Below are 19,196 nucleotides of genomic sequence, written 5' to 3' on the forward strand. Positions count from 1 at the left end.
TCCTCCTGGAAAGCTCGAGGCGCTTTGGGAAGCGGGCAACAGGGATTCTGGGGGAGCTCGGCCCTGGCCTTGTTGGGGACTGAACGCCACGGGAAGCCCCTGCGTCTGCCTTGAAGGTCATGCAATGAAATGAGGGCATTGAGAATTGCAGAACCCCGGGTTGCTGGCATCTGGAGGTCAAACCTGAAGGCCACATTGAGCTCTGAGCCGGGCTGGCCTGGCTTCGTGCAGCCACATGAGCATCCCCAAGGATGAAGGTCCCAGGACTTCTCAGGGCTCTGTCCCAGTGCACACTGCACTGCTTGGCTCTGTCTGTGCACCCCCAGTTTGTGCTGGGTTCCAGTCCCATGCCAACACCCCAAGTCATGGCTGCACCATTGGGTGAGGTGAAGAAAGAGGAAGGGCTGAGAGCTGCTCACCTCTGCCCTGTGAGCCCTTTGGTGCTGGTGTGATTCACATGCTTGGCAGAGGGCAGATACCACTACACAAAAATACTCTGAGCCGTGCTTTCTAAGTACAAAACTGTTTGGGGGCAGATTAGAAAGCACTTCATTAAACCACATTCCACGTTTTTATTATTTTTAATGACTTTTTTTTTTTTTTTCCCCTCCTTAGTTTTCAAATAAAAAACTGTCTGGATTTAGATTTCTGCTTTTCAGTACAATAAAGTGATCTGCAGAAACAGTGGTACAGTGGGAAGGGGGGAACCTTTCAGCTGATTGCTTAAAGCAGCCAACCTACCAGCTGGCTCTGGTGAAGAGTTGGAGAGCTCTGCCCTCATCCTGCCCACAGCTCTGCTGGCTTCATCACATCAGGCCATCTTCCTTTTATTTTTTTCCCCTCTATAATGTAGCTTTCCTTGGCAAAATAAATTGTCTTCTGCAGCTTGCACTTTTGCATAGTTTCTTTAAAGGAAATTCTGCTTGACTGATCCCAAGGACTCACGGAGGTCATTCAAGCCCCATTGTGACCATGCAGGTCCCAGCACCACGCTGCTCCTCCCTTGTCTCCTCATATTGGAGCTGAGCACAGAAAACAGCTCCTCCCAGGGTAGGTGCTCTGCTAAGCTGGCAGCTGAATCAGTGCATCAAGTGTTGCCCACCTTCTTCTTTTGCCAAAACTGGAGAAAATGGAAAGGAAAATGGGTGTAGGATGGGTCTGGGAGGTGCCAGTGCTGACAGAAGTGCTACTCCCCAGTGCTCCTCCATACCAGAGGTTACATCTCTGGAACTGCAACATACACTGAATGGCTCGAGTTGGGTTATCAAAACTGAGAGCTAACTGACCCTGCAGCTCTGATCCCAGCCCTGCTGCTGCTGGGTTGTGGAGGATGGGGATGCTGGGCCCTGGGGTCACCGCCCAGCCTGGACCAACCCATGTCTGCTGGAGGAGACCCTCTTCCACGTGCCAGTGTAAGAGTTGGAAGAGGGAAAAAGAGCCACTGAAAGTGAGTGGTGAGCCTCTGTGAGAGGAAGAAAAAGCCTGAAACTTTAAAGGCAGCATTAAAGCGGGGCGTGCAGAAAGTGAAGTCAATTAGGCAAAAGAATTGTTTGCTGACGGAGGTCGCCGGGCCGAATTCCTAAAAGGATTCATGAATCGACTAAAAATACCCGTGGGATAGTTTGAGCACAGACTGAGTTACTGAAGGGCAATGCCCCAGATGACCCAGGAGACCCTTTCCAATCCTGCAGTATAAACAATGGTGCTATTAACATCTGCACTAAGTACCTGCCCGGGCGGCCGCCGTGCTCCGGCTGTGCCCGCAGTCTGGCTGTGGGATGCGCTGCGCTCTGACCTCCTCTGTGTGCTTCCTCTGTGCTCTACACAACCGCTGTGCTTCCTTAGCCCTAACCCACCCCTGCGGGCAGGGAATTAGGGAAAAGCCTCGTGACAACGGTAGGAGCAGTGAGAGGGCAAGAAGATCAGCGGGGAAGCCTGGCAGGAACCCTGCGGAGCTGAAGAGAACAAGGGGAAGGCTGGAGGAAATGGCTTGTGAGGAGCACGGAGACTTCAGGGGGCATTAATGCTAACCTGTGGGGCGCGGGGCAGTGAGACTGCAGAGCTTGTAGGGTTGTGTGATAACTGTAGGGACAAAGATGATTGCACTGGGGGATGATGACACCGGCAAATGCAGCAGGACCACTGCATCCATAGGGATGTCCCATCTCTCTGGGAGTGGCGTGCAGATCCTGCAAGGACCACTGGCCAAGGAAGAAGCTTATAATGACCATGGCATGGAAAATGCACGTTGTTAATTATTTCTCTCACTCTTCATGTCACCTCACAGTGTCGCTGCTCTCCCTGGTGTGGCTGTCCTCCCCCTGGGTGGTGGTGGAGCACTGCTGCATCTCGTGTGGGTGCTGAGCTGCGGGTCTAATGCAAAGGCAGGACCTCAGCCCCGAGTCACGGCCACGTAATTCAGGTGCCGAGGATGAAACTGAAAACGAGGTTAGATAAAAACATTTGCTATCAAAACTTAATTATGCACCCACAGGCTGGGGCTCATTATTCATCCTCCAACCTGGAAACAAATTAGTCTAATGAGACTGTGAGTTAAAACGGAGAAAAGATGTAAAGGCTGGAGAACATTTGTGCTTGTGCTCAAGTGTCAGAGCCTGCACTGAGCTCCAGGCACTGCGTTTGCCATCGGAATCGGGCAGCTCCTGCGTGTGATGGTGAGTCCTGTCCCCGGGGGTGCTTAGAGAGCTGAAGCTGGTGCTATGTGGGGACTCAGACTGCTGGAGCTGCATGCTGTGAAGCCCTGCGTGGGACACAGGAGCTGGAGGTGGCCCCAGAAAGTGGGTCAGAAGGGAAGCAGACCCTGGTGTCACCAGCGACAGCACTGACCCAAGGGGCAAACTCAGCCCAATGGGGAACGTGGCCACAGTGATCTGCAGGCAATGCAGAGCCACATCCCAGTGCTGGGAGAGAAATCAGGAATCAACTGTGGTTCTCCGTGGGCTGACTGTGTGAGTGTGTAAGGAGCTGAAGGATGTAATTAAATGGCCCAGAAATGTATAATCACAGCAAGGAAGGCCTTTTGTCCCTCTCTTTCCCTGCAGAATTTGGGGAGAAATGAAATTACATCACGGAAACGAACTGCGTTTAATTAGCAGCGTGGAGCGGCTGGTGAGGCCCTCGCTGTCCCTGAGGTGCCGTGATGCCATACATGAGGACTGCTTTGGCCACCTATAAAGTCACCCATAGAGGACAACAAGGGAGCAGTGCAGCTCTGGGGGCTGACAGCAGCCCCTTGTGATGCACAGCCCAGGGCTGAGCGCAGCACTGCAGCACAAAGGGTTCAAGCGACCGAGCAAAGAGTGTGCATACAGCAAATGTGTCCCCCGCTGTTTGCACCGCTTTATTTGCTCACTCCCATCCTAATGTGCTTAACTATAAATGACCCCTTTATTTTTTATATCTCCATTTCATTTTTTTTGCCCCTTCTTCTGAGGAAGCTGTAAAACAGGGAAGCTGGGAAGCAGGGCTCCTATTGTACAGTGTGTGCTGACACCGGGCAATTCTGGGGACTTTGCAGCTCTCCTCTGACATCTGTATACGGCTGTATGGGGCTCTGAGCTTTTCCTCCCAGGTGAGAGCTCTCATCCCACCTTTGGGGACTCCAGAACAACCAGCGGGCCTCACATGGGCAGAGGGGAGAGGAAGACCTGCCACCACCACCAGAGCTACGCACTGCTAAGAGTTGCTGTGTTGTTTCATTCCATGCTGTCCTGGGGCTCGTGGTGTTATGGGGACGAGGACAACGCAGCCAAGCAGAGCCCACAAACACCCCTCTGCTCTGCTCTTTGTCTCTGATCAGCAGAGGATGCTCAGCCACCCCGGGCAGAAGGACAACAGCTTGCTGTTTATTAGTATAATTTTTAAAGGTGCCTCATTGTATTTATTTGCTGTGTGGTTAAACATTTATTATTTATATTTAATTTTCCCAGACTCAAAGGGGCATCAGTGATGGCTGAGTGCCTGCAGATTCAGAGCGGCTCCTTCACGCGCTTATTTATGTAACCTTGGCCTCCCCCGAGGGGCTCAGCTTCACTGTGTGCCATCGGCCTCTTAATTGGCCTCACAGATCACACCTTCTCCTTCGGCTCAACCAGGTCCCCTCCACTCGTAATTTCTAGGATATTAAATGTGGCTGAAACAAAAGAGTTGGGTGAATTAAAGCAGGAAGTTTTCTAGCTCTCCTAAACCTTCACTTCCAATGCCCTCTCCTGGTCACGGCCATCTGCTGAGACCTCCCCTATGGTCTGGCTGCATCCTGGGCTGGACAAGACTTCGGGATGCCTGGCCTCACACTTGCATCATTTCAATAGGAGCATTTGACATGCAATACTCTAGGCTGGCAGTTAGCATGCAGAGATGTGAGGAAGCTGTTCCCATTGTAGGGGACTGCAAGACAGGCAGGATGCTCCGTGGGACCCTCAATAGAGCTGCTACCAACATTTGGCTGAGGGGACGGGGAGAACCATCTCACAGCTGCCCTCCTGTCCTTTTGATTTTGGCTGGCTGAAGGGTTGGGTACCAAACTTGCAGGGACTCCAGGGTCTGAAATTGGAATTTCCAGAACCAAGGAGATCAGAAACTCGCAATGACTTTTTCTGAGAAGTAAAACCATACTCATAGAATTGCTTAAGTTGGAAGGGATCTTAAAGACCACCTGTTTCCAACCCCAGTGCTGCGCAGTGCCACAGCTCAGGCACGCCTTGACACCTGCACTTGGGGGCACCCACAGCTTCTTTGGGCAACTTGCAGTGCAACACGAAGGCAGCAGACTTGGATTTCCCTTTTTGCAATACATGCTGAGCCATGGCACTCCAGGCAACTCAGGGCACTCACCTGATCTGATGGCACTGCACTGCGGTGTCGGTCAGGGTGCAATGGGGACAACCACGCCAGACTTTTATCCAGACACAGAGCAGAAAATGTGCTTACAGCTGTGAAACTTTATGTTAGACAACTCCTTGCTGGATCCTCCAGCAAGGAGTTCTGCATCTCAGTGACAAAGCAAAGAGGTTTGGAGATCTCAAGCAAATGGGGATTCCACCAGGGCCACTCAACCTCTGGCAGAGAGGAGTCGATAACCCCAGCCCATTTTTACCTGGTGACCATTTGGGTATAAAGGAGAGCTCACTCCTATGGATAGAGATACCTCAAATTAATGGCTTTGTAACTTCTCCTCAAATATATCCCAAGCTTTCAGTTGGAGGTACAGTTTGGGAATAAGCATTGTTATGCTGGAGCTGTCACCTGTGAGTGATCACAGACCTAATTGAAGCTGGCCAGCTTATTAAATAAACATTCAGTGTAAACGAGGGAGCGAAGAAATACCCTTTAGTTTGGTAATGGCTGAAAAGATGGAAGCTGGGCCCTAAGCTTGGAGGCACGGGGAGAGGGCTGGAGCAGCAGCAGAGCCAGGTTTCCTGCTGCAATGTGCCGTGGGCCAGCAAAGCACTGCGAGCTGGGGCAGCCAGGAGAGATCTTCCCTTGGGAATAGCGCTGGCTGCAGCAGGCTGGATTTGGGGTAAGGAGATTGCAGGCACAAGGAGCCTGCCTTTATTGCATTCAGGGAAACGTGGCTTCCCACTGCTAATAGCTGGGCTAACGCTTGCAAAATAGCCTCCTACCAGAAATCATCCTCCCAGCATCAAATACCACCTAATCGCCCTGCTGACATGGGGGACGATACAGTCCTGTGCAGTGCTTCTCGTGTTCCTCGGGGAACCACCTAATCCTCCATGTTGTCTGCCAGTTTTTCCTCGTCCTTGGGAATTTCACATCTAGAAAAGGCTGCTTTCTGGAGGCAGTGCTGAGAGCGGTGCTGCTGGCTGCTCGCAGCTGCAGGCACTGAGCCTCGTGGCCATCCAGAGCTGCGTTCTGGTGCACCGAATGCAGAACAGGCACATTTTTGCCCCAGAAAACCCCCAGGCTGTGTCCCAGCTTCCCTCCCCTCCTCATCCCATCGCCAGATGTTGTGTGGCTGTGCGCTGCCTGCCGGGAGGCGATGAGAAGAGGGTGATGCACTGGGGTGACATGCTCAATTTCCCTCCAAGATGGGGCAGCCACGAGCACATTTTTCCCGCTGATGGCGTCCATGTGTCTCTCCCTTCTCACTGGAGCTCTGTGAAGCACCGGGATGCGATGTGAGCGTGTGTGCACCGTCTGTGCGGGCGGGATGGGTGCTGCCCTTCGTGGGCTGTTTAAGAAAAACACTCTCCCAGTGATCAGTGCCCGCGTGAAGTAGATGTATGGTTTCAATTCTGTCCTTGAGCCATGGATCATTTAATGTTGTCAACACATATACATCCTTCTCAAACATCCCACTGAGAATTTCTAGGGACTGGAGACAGCTGAAAGCTAGTGTTACAGCAGCAGCTTCGTATTTGCTTTCACAACCACGTGCATTTTTTAATACTAAAGCTGGCATAATTGCTGATGAATTTCTAAGCAAGTTCTTCACAGGGGCAGAGGCACAGGAGCAGCGGCAGCAGAGTGAGGATGGGGTTGTGTTGGTGGGGGCTGAGAGCTGAGTGTGTAGGGGGAGCCCAGCAGAAGGGTCAGATCAGGACCCCCCCCAGCCCAGTGCATGTTTGGCCGTGGGGCAGAAGGGATTTCATGCTGCCTGCCTGCATCAGCAGCTTTTCAGCTCTGCACATATCTCTCCACAGAAGTCTGCAGCAATATCCAGCTTTGTGCAGTAGGACAGGGCACTGCCAGGTTTTCTTGGTGAGCTTTGGATGTGTCTGGAAGCACAGAGAGATGCTGTGTGCAGTGAAGGCGATGCGACGGGTGAAGGGTTACTGGTTTGCTGCCCATCACAGGGCTAAGGGGAACAAGTTGGTCCCTTGGTGTCTCCTGGTCGTTCCCAGCTGCTGGGGATGGAGTAGCAGCTGGATAGAGGCCAATAACTTCTGCTTTGGGGTTTGGTGAGGAAATGAGCCCAGCCCTGAGGACAGTGATGGAGGAGGAGGGTTTCACCAGGGGCTGCAGCTCTCCCTGCTCACTGCTGACCACACAATGGGAGGTGCACTCCTGGCTGGTGATGGGCTGGCAGTTGGACTCGGTGACCCTGACCTGGGCAGTTGCCCTGCACCAAGGGAGAGGACCGAGGCACCCATCAGCCCAACTCCCTTTATTGTGCCCGTGTATTAATTATGTTGGCATCTGGCATAATTACTTTACAACTCTAAACATTCAACATCATTGGTCTTATTCCAGCAGGTCTGAATCTTTATGAATTTTATCTGACTCTTGTTCCCTTCAATTATCTGCCATCAGGAGAAGTTTACCGCTCTTGCAATAATATCAATTTGCCAGAGGTTGCAATACATTCACTCTCCACCTCCGTAATTCACAAACTCACATTCCATGATTAGAAAGAAAAATGGCTAATAGGAGAAATATTCATGCAAAATCGATACTGTATAAGATGCTGCCACCTTTTGGCTTCACTTAATTCTACATCTGGGCCACATCCATCCCTGGTGCTGCTGGGGGGATGTGGTGGGCTTGGGAGATGCAGGAATTGGGGTGACATGGGTGGGGGAGATGATGCTGTGGGGTTTGCAGGCTCTAATAGAGGGGAATTTCTCGTGACTGTACACCTGCAAGCAAATTTTCCTTCTTGCACATCCAGAGTGGCCTGGTTTGGGATCTGGAGAGCCTCAGCACATGGCAGAGGGCATCACACCAAGCTTTGAATGTGTCAATGCTTCACCCAAGCTTATGGGCAACCTCTGCCTCGCAGCACCATCACACAGCACGCGATGCAGCGGGATTTGCCACACTGATGGTCTTGGTAGCTGCTGGATGTGCTCATTCTTCAATTACAGCTCACTGCAATGGGCTGTGGAACACAAATATCAGTGTGCTTTCCAACAAGAAGAAAAAAATTGTAGTAACTATGTTCCAAAGTGCAGGGCGTTAGAGCAGAGCAATGGCAGCACTGCTCTGTTCTCCTTGCCCAATGACACTGGGTTCTGCAGCAGAATACCAGAAAGCACATGACAAAAGCTCTCAGGATTCTGTGGCCGTGGGTTTTCCAGCCAAACCTGCTATTTTCTCATATCTTGTCCCTTTGTTTCCTGATGCTGGAGCAAAGTCTGCATTCTGTAATTGCCACCTGGATTTGCTTTGCTTTCTTCCTAAGGAACTTGTTTGAATAAATTGAATTGGCAAATGTATTGTTCAGCTGCAGAGCGTTGTGTCAGGAATAATGCAGGTATTACCAGTCTCTGTGTCAGCACCAGGCACGCTCAGGGCCAGCAGAACCCATTCAGCACAGCTCACTTCAAGCAGCTCCTTCTGTTTCCTCTTTACCCATTTCTTGGCCAGGAGCTCAGTGCCCTTCAGTGAGAGCAGGAGCAGCTTCCTGCCCCTTCCTTGGGCAGTGCAGGAACTTCGCCCATCGGGGGATTTTCTGCTCATAGGCAGATCCGCTCCCGTTTCCTTGTGAAAAGAGGATGAGAGTGGACAAGTGGGAACAATTTGTGCTCATGAGTTGCTAGCTCTGTTCCATGAGTGCAGTGCAGGGGACAGCCCAGACTGGGGGAGAGGTGACTGTGAGACAAGTAGAGCCAGAGTGCACCCCAAAACAGACCACAGAATCATCGAGTGGCTTAGGCTGGGAGGGACAGTAAAGATTACCTAGTTCAGTCCCCCTGCCATGGGCTGGCCGCTGCTCAGGGCCCCATACAACCCATCCTCAGGCACCTCTGGGGATGGGGCACCCACAGCTCTGGGCAGCAGTTCCTGATGTACAGTGGAACCTCACTTAGGAAAACCACTCCTTCCTCTGGGACACATGTAAGCTCCCAGGGTGGAGGCGTGCCAAGATGTGAAGTTTTAATTTCTCCAGTGGGTGCGTGCTTTGTGCAATGGGATCCTCCCTCCCTTCAGCTCCATGTGAGAAATGAGCTCTCTTGTGTACAAAGCCAGCCAGGTGCCACCAATGCCATGACACTGCTGTCCCTCTCAGTGCCAACACCCAGCTGCCATGGCAGGGATGGGAGGTCTATCCCAGGGAGTGGCTGTGAGCAGTGTCCCCTCAGCTGAAGGTGCAGGAGATGCAGAACCCATAGGACCCCTATCCTGTGGCACAGGGAGGTGGCATCACCTCCTCCATCAGCTGGGTGCTGCGGGGTAAGGGCTGCTCAGGTATCACTCAAAGAAGGCTCAGCGAGGGGAATTGGCCCGGTTAGAGCAGCCCTGTGGGTTCTGCTTGGCCGCAGGAGTGACCCCGCTGTGTGGGTGAGAAGGGACATGGTGCCACCTCGTGGCACGCGGCTCTGAGTGTCACACAGCCGTGTCCCTGCTGGGAGGGCACCCTTCCAAAAGAATGCCATCCCGTGGGAGCTCCACTGCTGCTCCTGTGGCCACACCGTGAGTAGCTGGCAGCAGGAGGTGCGCGGTGGGGCCCCATCTCCAGAACACAAGGGACAAGGCTAACGATGCTGCCCCATCCCCTAGTCCTGATAGCAGATGCAAAGAAGGGTGTGACCCCAAATATGTCAGTTTTCAGTGAAATGCTTCGCTACAAAAGCAGCAGGGCAGTGCACAGGCAGGATTTAGGCTGTGATGGATGGCACCATGGCTGTGTGCTGGCACGTGGGGCTCGGTACCAGTGAGCTGGGTCCACTGCTGTGCCAGGCGCAGAGCAAACCCAATGGAGGTGCAGTCATTATCCTGCAAAGGTCATCACCAAGACCCAGGTTGGTTCCCTGCTACATCTCTGCAGTGCTGCTGTAAGATGTCAGTGTTTGATCTGCGACCAGAAACCACCCAACACTGGATTATTTTTTCCATTGCTATTATAAATGTGGCCCAGTTCTGCTGGGTTTTTTTTCCTCCTATATTATACAGCAATGCTGAAGATGGAAAAGCCCCTTCCTTCCTCTCTGCCTGGATGCTCCGAAGGGCTGAATCTATAGCAGGGGTTGGAGGGCGGCGGGAGGCACAGTAAGTTTGGGTTTTGCCTCTAAATCAACAAATTTGTTCTTTCTTAGCAGCCCTGAGGTTTCCCTGGGAGAGCTAAGAGCAGGGGATTAGGAGGGCTTGTTCTCTTTAATTGAAGAAGTTCAGCCTACAAAGCAAAGCTTACCTTCAGTATAACCTGAGGAGAGAATGTAACATTCTCCCTGCAGGTACGTACTGCAGGAAATCACCCAGAAGACAAGTTTGCTTTGTCATTTTAGGAAGGGGGTTTAAACACGAGGCTCTTCTATGGAAGAAAGGAGCTCATGCTGATACAATGATATCTGTGTCAATCTGGTGCTTTTCTGGGGAGGTCGCCTTAGGCACTCAGCAGGGATCCACCAAGCAGCCGAAGGCCTGATACAGCCCCAGAGTGCAATGGGATTTAGGTGCCTAAATGCATTAGGCTGCTAGGAAAATCCCAGCCTTTGAAGCTTAAGTAATCACTAACAAAAACGAGCTAAAAAGTGAAATAAAATGAGTCTGGCTAAGGCTGCCATGCAGGCGCTGCATCCTCTGAGTTCTGCACCTGAAACCAAGCAGCAGGAGGTGGCCATGGGCAAGCAGCATGGGATGAGCAGAGCTCCATCTCTTTGGCCCCACCAGAGGTTGCAGGTTGGCCCCTCTGAGCCATTCCATCCATCTCTTCTGCTTGCTCCTGCCAACAGGTGTGTTTGCCCCTGCAGGAATGGTCCAGGCTGCAGCCATCCTCCCTGTGAGAGTTTATGAAGAAAGCATTAAAATTGCCTCTCGTTGTTGTTGTTGAGAGGAATTTTAGGACATTAAAAGTTGGAGAAGTCATCTTCATTACTTCTCTTTAAAGTTACTTATGAATTGAGAACGGCTCTGCTCATATTTCTCTTTTATTTGCCATCTCCCCAGGCTAAAGTGTTGTCTATTTATCTTACAGATTAGGTTACTTTTTATGGGGTTCCTGCTATTATATTTCACCTCTAACTTTGTTAGTTTGTGTTTGATATTAAATTATGCTGAATAAAATGTGCGGCTCAAGGACATTTTTCAGCCTCATCCTGAAATGAGGCTCTTAATCCTGTTTCTGGGTCTGCCCCTGCAGTTCAGCCTACGGGGATGATTTGGGGTCTGTGAGATGGGCAGCAGAGGAGCGTTTGCATCCGTGATGAGCTTTGCAGGGTGAAGCTGCAGAGAGCCGTGCCTGCGAAAGCCGTCTGTTCACATACGGTGATTTTGGAGACAACTCTTTAGAAATGAGTTCTAATAACACTGGCACCGTCACAAGATAAGATCCAGGACTGGTTAAATCACAGCCCTGCAACTGGGTGCTCCTTTGGGGATTAGAAGAAGGCGCTGAGCTGTCACTCCAAAGCTGATCATGGGCTCGTTTAACTATGTCATCCCATAAGACAGCCCTTTCAATTATGTCAACCTGTCTGCTCTCCCTAGACTCTAATTTTAGAGCAGCAGTAGCTAATATTCTTGGAAAACTGATCCGCCTCCACAGATCTCTCCTCTCTCTGCTGCTGTGAATGGAGTATCCTGTGGGGAGACGGGGCTGCTTTACTTCCCCTCCTGTAATAATCCTAATAAAAATAGGTACCATTAGGTTCCTCCGTGTGTGGTCTCTTTAAGACACTTATCTGAGCTATGTAATGGAGATGTCTCATCTCCTCCACAGAGGGACCGGTAGCACCATGGGGTCATTGCAATAAAAATAATATTCTGTTTTAAAAGCTCGGTATGGAATTACGAGCAGAAAAGCAGGATGATGGGATGGGAGTTCAGGGACCTGGAAGAGGGAAAGGTGAACCGGGGGCAGCTGAATGTTAACGGGGCCACCAGGCTGCTTCCGGCTGGTGCAGGTGGGTATGGGGGAGCAGGTGGCCTTGGGGACACCATGGACAGGCAGCTGTGTGTGTCTGCCTGGTGTGTTGGGGCACACAGGGAGGAGAGGAGATGGATGTCAGCATGCCTGGGCTGCGGGCATCTTGGTTCATTGTATGTCAGCTTGGCAGGAAGGGGCCATTTCTGTCCTTCTCCAGACCACATTGTTCTGGGGGCCCTGTTTGAAAGAACAGACATTCAGAAAGCTGGGAAAGGGCATGAATGTCTTCTGAGGTGTTTTATTCGCCTTTAGAATGCTGTACGGTTTCAAAGACATCCCGCATTGGTGAGGTGGGATGGATGATGGCAATTTACCAACTGCAGAGCTACCAAGAGGGAATCCCAAGGGAGACAGGGAGAGGACAAAGAGCAGAGCCATGGAGAAAAGAAAACACTGAAACGCTGAAAAGAAGTAGAAGGGGTGGAGAGGAAAAAGAGGAGGAAGGCAGGTGACCCCATCCGTCCCCCCCAGCATCACCACTGCGCTGAAGGCCCTCTGCAGCTCAGGCTGCACAGCATCCACAGCTCCCCCAGACCCAGCGAGTTGGTTACACGGAGCTCTCCGTTCACAAATCCATGCTGGCTGCCCTTAATCAAATTCTGCTTCTCAAGCAATTTCCCTTGCTAATTCCTCCTGAACCAGTTCTAACCCACCTATCCCCCTTGTCGCTAAGCTAGCCAGCCTCTAATCACACGCTGCACTCTGATCCCTTCCCGAGTAATGCGGGGTTCGGCGCGTTCCTCCCGTTCTCAGCAGCCTAACCTGTCAGGAGCAAACTTCTAAAAATATCACTAAAGACCTCGGCTAATTTCTAATCCTCGTTTCTATTAAGATGGCTGCCTGTGCTTCATGGGTTTCCAGACTCGGGATTTACAGACTTCCTTAAGAGTATCTAATCTGTGCACAGCCGTTCCCATTGTCATCCACCAGCGGGCTCCTCCTTCCCACCACACAACACAGCCCTTTCACAGCAGCTCTGCAGGCTGCACAGTGCCGTGAGCCCACGTGCCAGCATCAACCTCTTCGTCCTGCCCTGCTCACCCCACTCCTCTGGGCAAGCCTTCCCCATCAGATTTTGGGGTCCCAGTCCCCTTGGGCGCTGGGTGGGTGTGGAATTTTCTTTGTGCTTCCCATGTCCTGGAATATTCTGTAAACAGTATAATGGTGCTGATGAATACATGTATAATGCAGTGAAGGTCTTGAAGCTCCTTATGAGGCTGGACTTTTCAGTGTAGTTTGTATTTGGGTTTTTTTGTTTTGCTGTTCTGTCATGCTCTTCAACACTGTCCCATCTCCAGCTGTCAGAAACCAACCGAGATAAGAACAAAGTGGGGGAGGCCATGCTCTGACCTCGTCCCCAATGAAAATGATGAAGCTCACTCAGCTCAGCCAAGAAATCCTTTTAACCACACGGCAGTGGCCAAGTGAACCTGGTGGAAGATCCTGTGTGACTGCATTGCCCCATGCCAGAACTGTCTGTGTGCTGAGAAGAGGACAAACTGCTCAGGCTCTCCTTGGACTTGGAACCACCAGCATCTGATCAAACCCAACCTGAGGAACTGACCATCAGCAGACCAACAGTGTGTGATGGTGATGGAAACATCCACCAGCAGATCAACACTGTGACATCTGATGGAAACATCCACCACAATTACAGAATTCTCTTCTAGGACAAAGGCAGATGACAGCCTTAGAAATTCAAAGCAATCTCAACCTGGTTCAGCTACTGCTTACCCAAGCAGGGTGAGGAGAAAATAAGCCAGGATCAAGGCTGCCTTGAGGGCAGGTGGCCAGGGAAACTTTTAAACTGGAAACTTTATGAGTTTTTTTGTTGTTTTTGTTTTTTTGTCATGAGATCACTGGGGATGTGGGAAAGCCTTCTGATGGGAATAAAGTTTTAATGCTTTTTTCCTGAAGGGAATTCCACAAAGTTGTTACGTGCGCAATGGATGCTGAGTGTGATGACCCAGGAAGTCTCTTCTGACACCAGACTTCTCTACCCAAGTTCCTGCAGCCATGCTGGGCAGCAGGGCAGCACTCAGCTGGCTTCAGCACTGCCTCTCACACCACTGCCACCCAAACGAGGACATCCCACGGGGCTGCACCATGTCCCACGGTGAGCTGTGAGCTGAGCCCAACCTGGACGCGGCACATCCACCCAAGGAGCCCCTGCGCCGCAGGCAGGGAGATGGAAGCACAACCCAAAGGACTGCGGGAGGCTGCACTGTACATTGCAGCTGTTCATTGGAGAAAGGGCTTTAAATGAGGATGGTTGGTAACATCTCGAGTCCGGGTGGGAAAATGAACCTACAGAGCGCCTGCCTTCGGTTCCATCCAGCGGGGCGTGATGTCAGCGCACACCCAGCAGTCACATGAACGCCACGTGGCACTGCTGCAGTAACCAACATCACTGAGCCGACAGCCCCTGCCTCCACGCAAAGCGAGCAGCCGGCAGGCGGAGCACACGGGGACACACCGCAGCTCCTGCCGGAACCGCAGCGCCCGCCACCAACCCGCGCTGCTGCGCGCCCCGCGCCACCTGCGCTCCGCCACCGCCGCGCCCCCCCCGCGCATGACTCAGCAGCGCCGTTCCGGCAGCTGATTGGTTCCGCACCGAACGAGCAGCGAGGGCGGTGACGGAGGGACGCCATTGGCTCGTTCCTCCGTGACGTCATCGGGGGTGGCCGGGAGGCGCGGCGATTGCGTTGCGTTGCGTTGCGTTGCGTGGCTTTCTTACAAAATACTGTGCAATTCTTCTCAATGCAATGCATTGCATAGAATGCAGGAGAGAAGAGAAGAGAAGAGAAGAGAAGAGAAGAGAAGAGAAGAGAAGAGAAGAGAAGAGAAGAGAAGAGAAGAGAAGAGAAGAGAAGAGAAGAGAAGAGAAGAGAAGAGAAGAGAAGAGTATTTTGTTCTGAGATGTTGTTAATGAACTTAAGGATCTCCTACTTTTTAATAAATGGCTTCTGCTCCGGGCCATGGCTTTGTATTTCAGCCTCTGTTTTATGACTGACGCCTTGCTAAGTGTCCTGAGCTACACGTGGCTTGTGCTTGGTCTGCCTGCATTAAGCTGCCTCTTAATCCTGTTCACTGTTGGTGGGGAATGACAAAACCCAGGTATTAGCAGGAAGAGTTTGGGCAAAAAAACCCGCCTTGCTTTGTAATGTGCCTCCAGCATTACGCTGTAAAGCAGTCAGCTCTGCTCCATGAGAATCCATTTTTTGTCTCTTCTCATCTCCCAGATTTCCTTCCTCTGAAATGTGACGCATGTGGAGAAGTCTTCTGAAAGGACCACATCTGCTACGATGAGCACAGCTGTAGCTCTGCCTGCAAGACAGTAAGTTCCTGGGTGTGAGTCAGTGAGCACCACTGCAGGTCAACGAGTCATGCAGGAGGGCTGCTCTGAGCCTCCACCTGTGGTTTCTATGAAAACAGGTGGAAAAGCCATGAGGCAGCAGCTAATGATGCAGCAGAATTGCAGCTGTATTGAAGCACAGCCTTTCTGAGCTCACTTCTAGACTGTTTTTCTTCTCACTCATTTTGCTTCTTCACAAAGAGGAGTGCTTGATACTCTCAGCAATGTAGTGTGGCCTAAGACTTACAGCAGAAGAAATAAATTGAGTGAAGGAGAACGCTGATCTCTGGCTGTGCATGTAGTGCTCGGTACTCCAGAATCATATTTAAAATGAATTTATTGGATATGCTGCTATAAACTCATTTGGCAAAGCACTTCTGGCCTTTTGGATACAGATTTGCAACTGCCTTCCTGAAAATCCTCTTCAAGAGAATTAATGAATAGAACATAACATACTTATGAATATACTTCCCATCACCCACGGGTAAGAGAAAGGGAAGGGCAAAGCAATAAGTGTCAGGCTTCTGATTGGTGTGTGTGCTCTCAGGATGTGCAGGCTCCTGTGTGTCAACTCTGTAATGCACCTGTCCCTGTACAGAAGGGTGAAGTACAAGGTATTGTGGTTGGAGCCCACATGGATAAGGACTGCAGATGCAATCCAGCACAGCAAAAGGTAAGGAAACTACTGTTGGAATCTAAGCAGCCTGCTTAATGCTTGTCAAGCTAGGTCTTCTGACAGCAGAGCATGCAGGAGCTTGCTGTTCAATCTCTGTTTTAAGGGCAATCCAACATTCATGCTTCAGCCTAGTTGTTACTTGGGAAGCTGATCACAGAAAGCAAACAATCATTATTAACTCTGTGTCCTCTGTTATCTAGATCTTCACAAACAAGTGTTTAAAGCCAGGCTGCAAAAGGAAAGAGAGGATGAAAGTAGTTTGTGAGCAGTGTGGAGGCAACTTCTGCATAAAGCATCGGCATCCTCTGGATCGTGACTGCAAAGCAAGCAGCCGCCCCATCTCCAAGGCTGGGTGAGCTGCAGCTGTGGTACTCAGAGCTCAAGCTGAAGCCTCGGAGCTCAGCTCAGGGCTTGGTGGGGAGCTCAGGCAAATAAGGAACAACGTAGACCACTGGTCACCTGAGTTAAACAGCCCTTAGTTCCTCTTTGAATCTTGGGCATAGTTCTTGATAGTCTGAGCCAAGGAAAAAAGCTTCTTCTCAAACCACTTCCTGAAATTCTCCCAAGCTTGCTTAACTTGATAGCATGACTTTGTTAAAGAAGCCCTGAGAACAGGTGCTGGCCATCTGCAGCACTGTTTGGGCTCTCGATCTAAATACTGGAATCCTAAAGCTTTGCACAGAACCTTAAAGTAGCCGGGAATAAAATCAATAGCTTACTAACCTAATTAGCTTACTGACTTAATTTTAAACTAAAAACATCTCTTGCAGGCAGACAAAACATCCTTGTTCTGTGCTGTAGGGGTGTAAAGTCTGGATGTCAGATGCAGATAATTAAACTGGATGGAAGAATGAGACTGAAGGCGTGTTTAAGTGGTGCTGAGCCTGGCCGTGTTTCTTTGCAGATCACAGCTCTGATGCGAGCCTCTCAAACTGCCTTCAAGTCAACGGGAGCAATTGCAGTGCCATCTAATGGGAACCTTCAGCACAACAGGTGTGAGCTGTGGAGCGAGGGAAAGATGAACGAGGTTTATAGAACACTTTTATGTCGGCACAGCATAGCAGTGCTGCTGTCACACCTTGAGCTGCTGCGGGGTTGGTAGTCGACCTTTGATCAGGAACGCAGCAGGGTTCTGGTAGCATGGGGGAGTGCTTCTCCACGCTGCAGGAATTAAAATGGCTGTGTAGATGCAGGCATGAGGACACAGAGTTGCTCACTGGGCCAGCAGGTTGTCCCCCGCTGGCTCACTATGAGGCTTTTGGTTCAGTTTTGAGAGCTGGTGCTTCTTCTGAATGCTGAAAAGCACAGTGAGCCTCTGAATGAATGGCCTGAGGCCTTCCCTGCTATGGTGTATCTCCTTGTGGCTACAGGTTTTAGTGGTGTGGCTCTCAGAGTGCATTCTTATGTCTTTCAGGTGCAGATGATAGAGGCTCTTCACATCTGGATCAAACCTTTGTCTACTTTTAAGTTAATCTCATCAGAAGCTCTTTTCTATGCAAGTAATTTGTTTTTCGTGCAATCTCTTAGCCTTTCAATAATCTGTCACCCTGTCTAAGACTTTGTTTCTTTCATGATATTACAGCTTTTCTTCTAAGAAAAACACTTGAGGAAATAATAGTAAGAAAGCTAAAATTAAGTTGAAACACGGCCAGCTTTGTTTAGGTCAAGCAAGGCTAAACTGAGTGTCTCCTAGGATGGGAGTCTGAAATACAGGCTGCTGACATAGCTCTCAATCCTTTTGGAAATCAATTGGCACACAATGCAGCGTTCTGCTTGACAAACAACATCTATCAATGTGAAGCTAGTATTCTATAATGTCTCTCTGTTTCTGGATGTTGTTTGGAGTACTTGATTTATAAAGCCATATTCAGTTTTCCTGGGCCCTCCCTAAGCAATTCACTGAAAGGATAGTGCTCACAGAGGCATGCACAGCATAATTCTTCATAATTTATTGCCCCCTAGGTAGGAATGTAGAATGGTGTGGGTGTTTCCTTGTGGCTGGGGCAAAAAGGGAAGCAAAACAGCTATTAACTGTTTTCTTGTTGCATATAATGAGGCTGAAATGCAGCATTGTGGAAGGAGCTTACTCTTGCTTTCTTCCTGAAAGGCTTAAACAAAGGCATAACAGATATGCGACATCTATTATCTTCATCAGCTGTATTACCTAGAGGCTCTGCTCTTTAAACTGCAGGAACATCCAGCTGCTTAGCTTGGGGCCTGAAGTATTGCAGCTTGATGAAATGGAAATGTGCTGTTAATGAACAGTGCTAATTCCCCAGCTGCGATCTAAGTAGACCTCTCATCCAACTAATTGTGAGAAAAATGCCAAAGCTTACTGATGATGTCAGGGGGTTAAGACCTCAATTTCATGTGTCATTGGAGCTATTCCTCTGCACTCTGGGGCTGGTAGGCTGGAGCCTTGGCTTAGGACTAACTGAAGGGTAATTGCAGTCCCTCAAATCACCTGCAGCTATGAGCTTCCAATGCCGTTCTGCTGAGGTGGGAGGAATAGCGTGGCAGAAAATGTTGCATTCCTTGACCTGGGAAAAATAATCGTTGATAATTCAGCAGGAGATGAGAGCACAACTGCAGTTAAGGCACGTACATTCAACCTTGTGCTCTGCCACGTTTGTGTGTAGATCATGGTGCGCTGCTTCTCTCTTTTCAAAAAGACTCCTTAGAGTATGAATGCTAAAGGGAAAGTATGCCTTTATGGTTCCCTATAGGAAAGCTGAATACGTGGCCCGAGTATTGACATGTAGGCTTTTTGTCAGGGCAGAGATAAGGTAATTTCTTGATGGCATGGAACAATAAATGAGCGTGCTAGCTCTGTTCACATCTCTCCTAGTGGGATTTCGTCTCATACAGTGACGTGTTTTTTGGAGAGCGATTAAAGCCCTGTAAAGCTTTCGGCTGGCCAAATAAAATACGTGAAGCCGGGCGGTACGAGTTACCGCCGCTAATTCCATGCAGCCTAATTTTACGCAGTCGTGAGGTCTGAATTGTGATAGGCCAATGTCTGTAATACCGCGTTTAACCACAGGGTGGCGCAATAGGACGCGTAATAAAATCTTATGCTGAGACGGCTAAGCGTAGAGCGCGCTTCAATCAGCGATAGAACAAAGCTGAAAGAACAGCTCTGCTTTTTAGACAGCGCCCCCTGCCGGCCGCCCGCTGCGCTCAGCTCCGGCGCCGCGCTGTTGGCAAGACTTTGTAATCCCTGTACGTTGCACGGGGCTGGCGCTGTGCCCCGGTAAGGGAAGAGGCTGCGGGGGGAGCAGCAGCGGGCGCTGGCCGGGTTGGCGTGCTGTGAGGTG

At 50.5% G+C, this 19,196-nt stretch overlaps 1 protein-coding gene across 1 annotated transcript in view; it reads left to right on the forward strand.

Moving 5' to 3' along the window:
• Positions 1-14,551: 14,551 nt before the first annotated feature.
• CUNH7orf50 (chromosome unknown C7orf50 homolog) overlaps positions 14,552-19,196 on the forward strand; it is a 101,636-nt gene continuing 96,991 nt past the window's right edge. The window contains exons 1-4 of the mRNA XM_052679895.1: positions 14,552-14,965; positions 15,091-15,185; positions 15,751-15,876; positions 16,650-16,872. Coding sequence (XP_052535855.1) covers positions 15,855-15,876; positions 16,650-16,872 — 245 coding nt within the window. The 5' untranslated portion in view covers positions 14,552-14,965; positions 15,091-15,185; positions 15,751-15,854. The remainder of the gene's footprint in view (positions 14,966-15,090; positions 15,186-15,750; positions 15,877-16,649; positions 16,873-19,196) is intronic.

This window comes from Tympanuchus pallidicinctus, unplaced genomic scaffold (assembly GCF_026119805.1).
Source record: "Tympanuchus pallidicinctus isolate F22 unplaced genomic scaffold, pur_lepc_1.0 scaffold18, whole genome shotgun sequence".
Classification (NCBI taxonomy): Eukaryota; Metazoa; Chordata; class Aves; order Galliformes; family Phasianidae; genus Tympanuchus; species Tympanuchus pallidicinctus.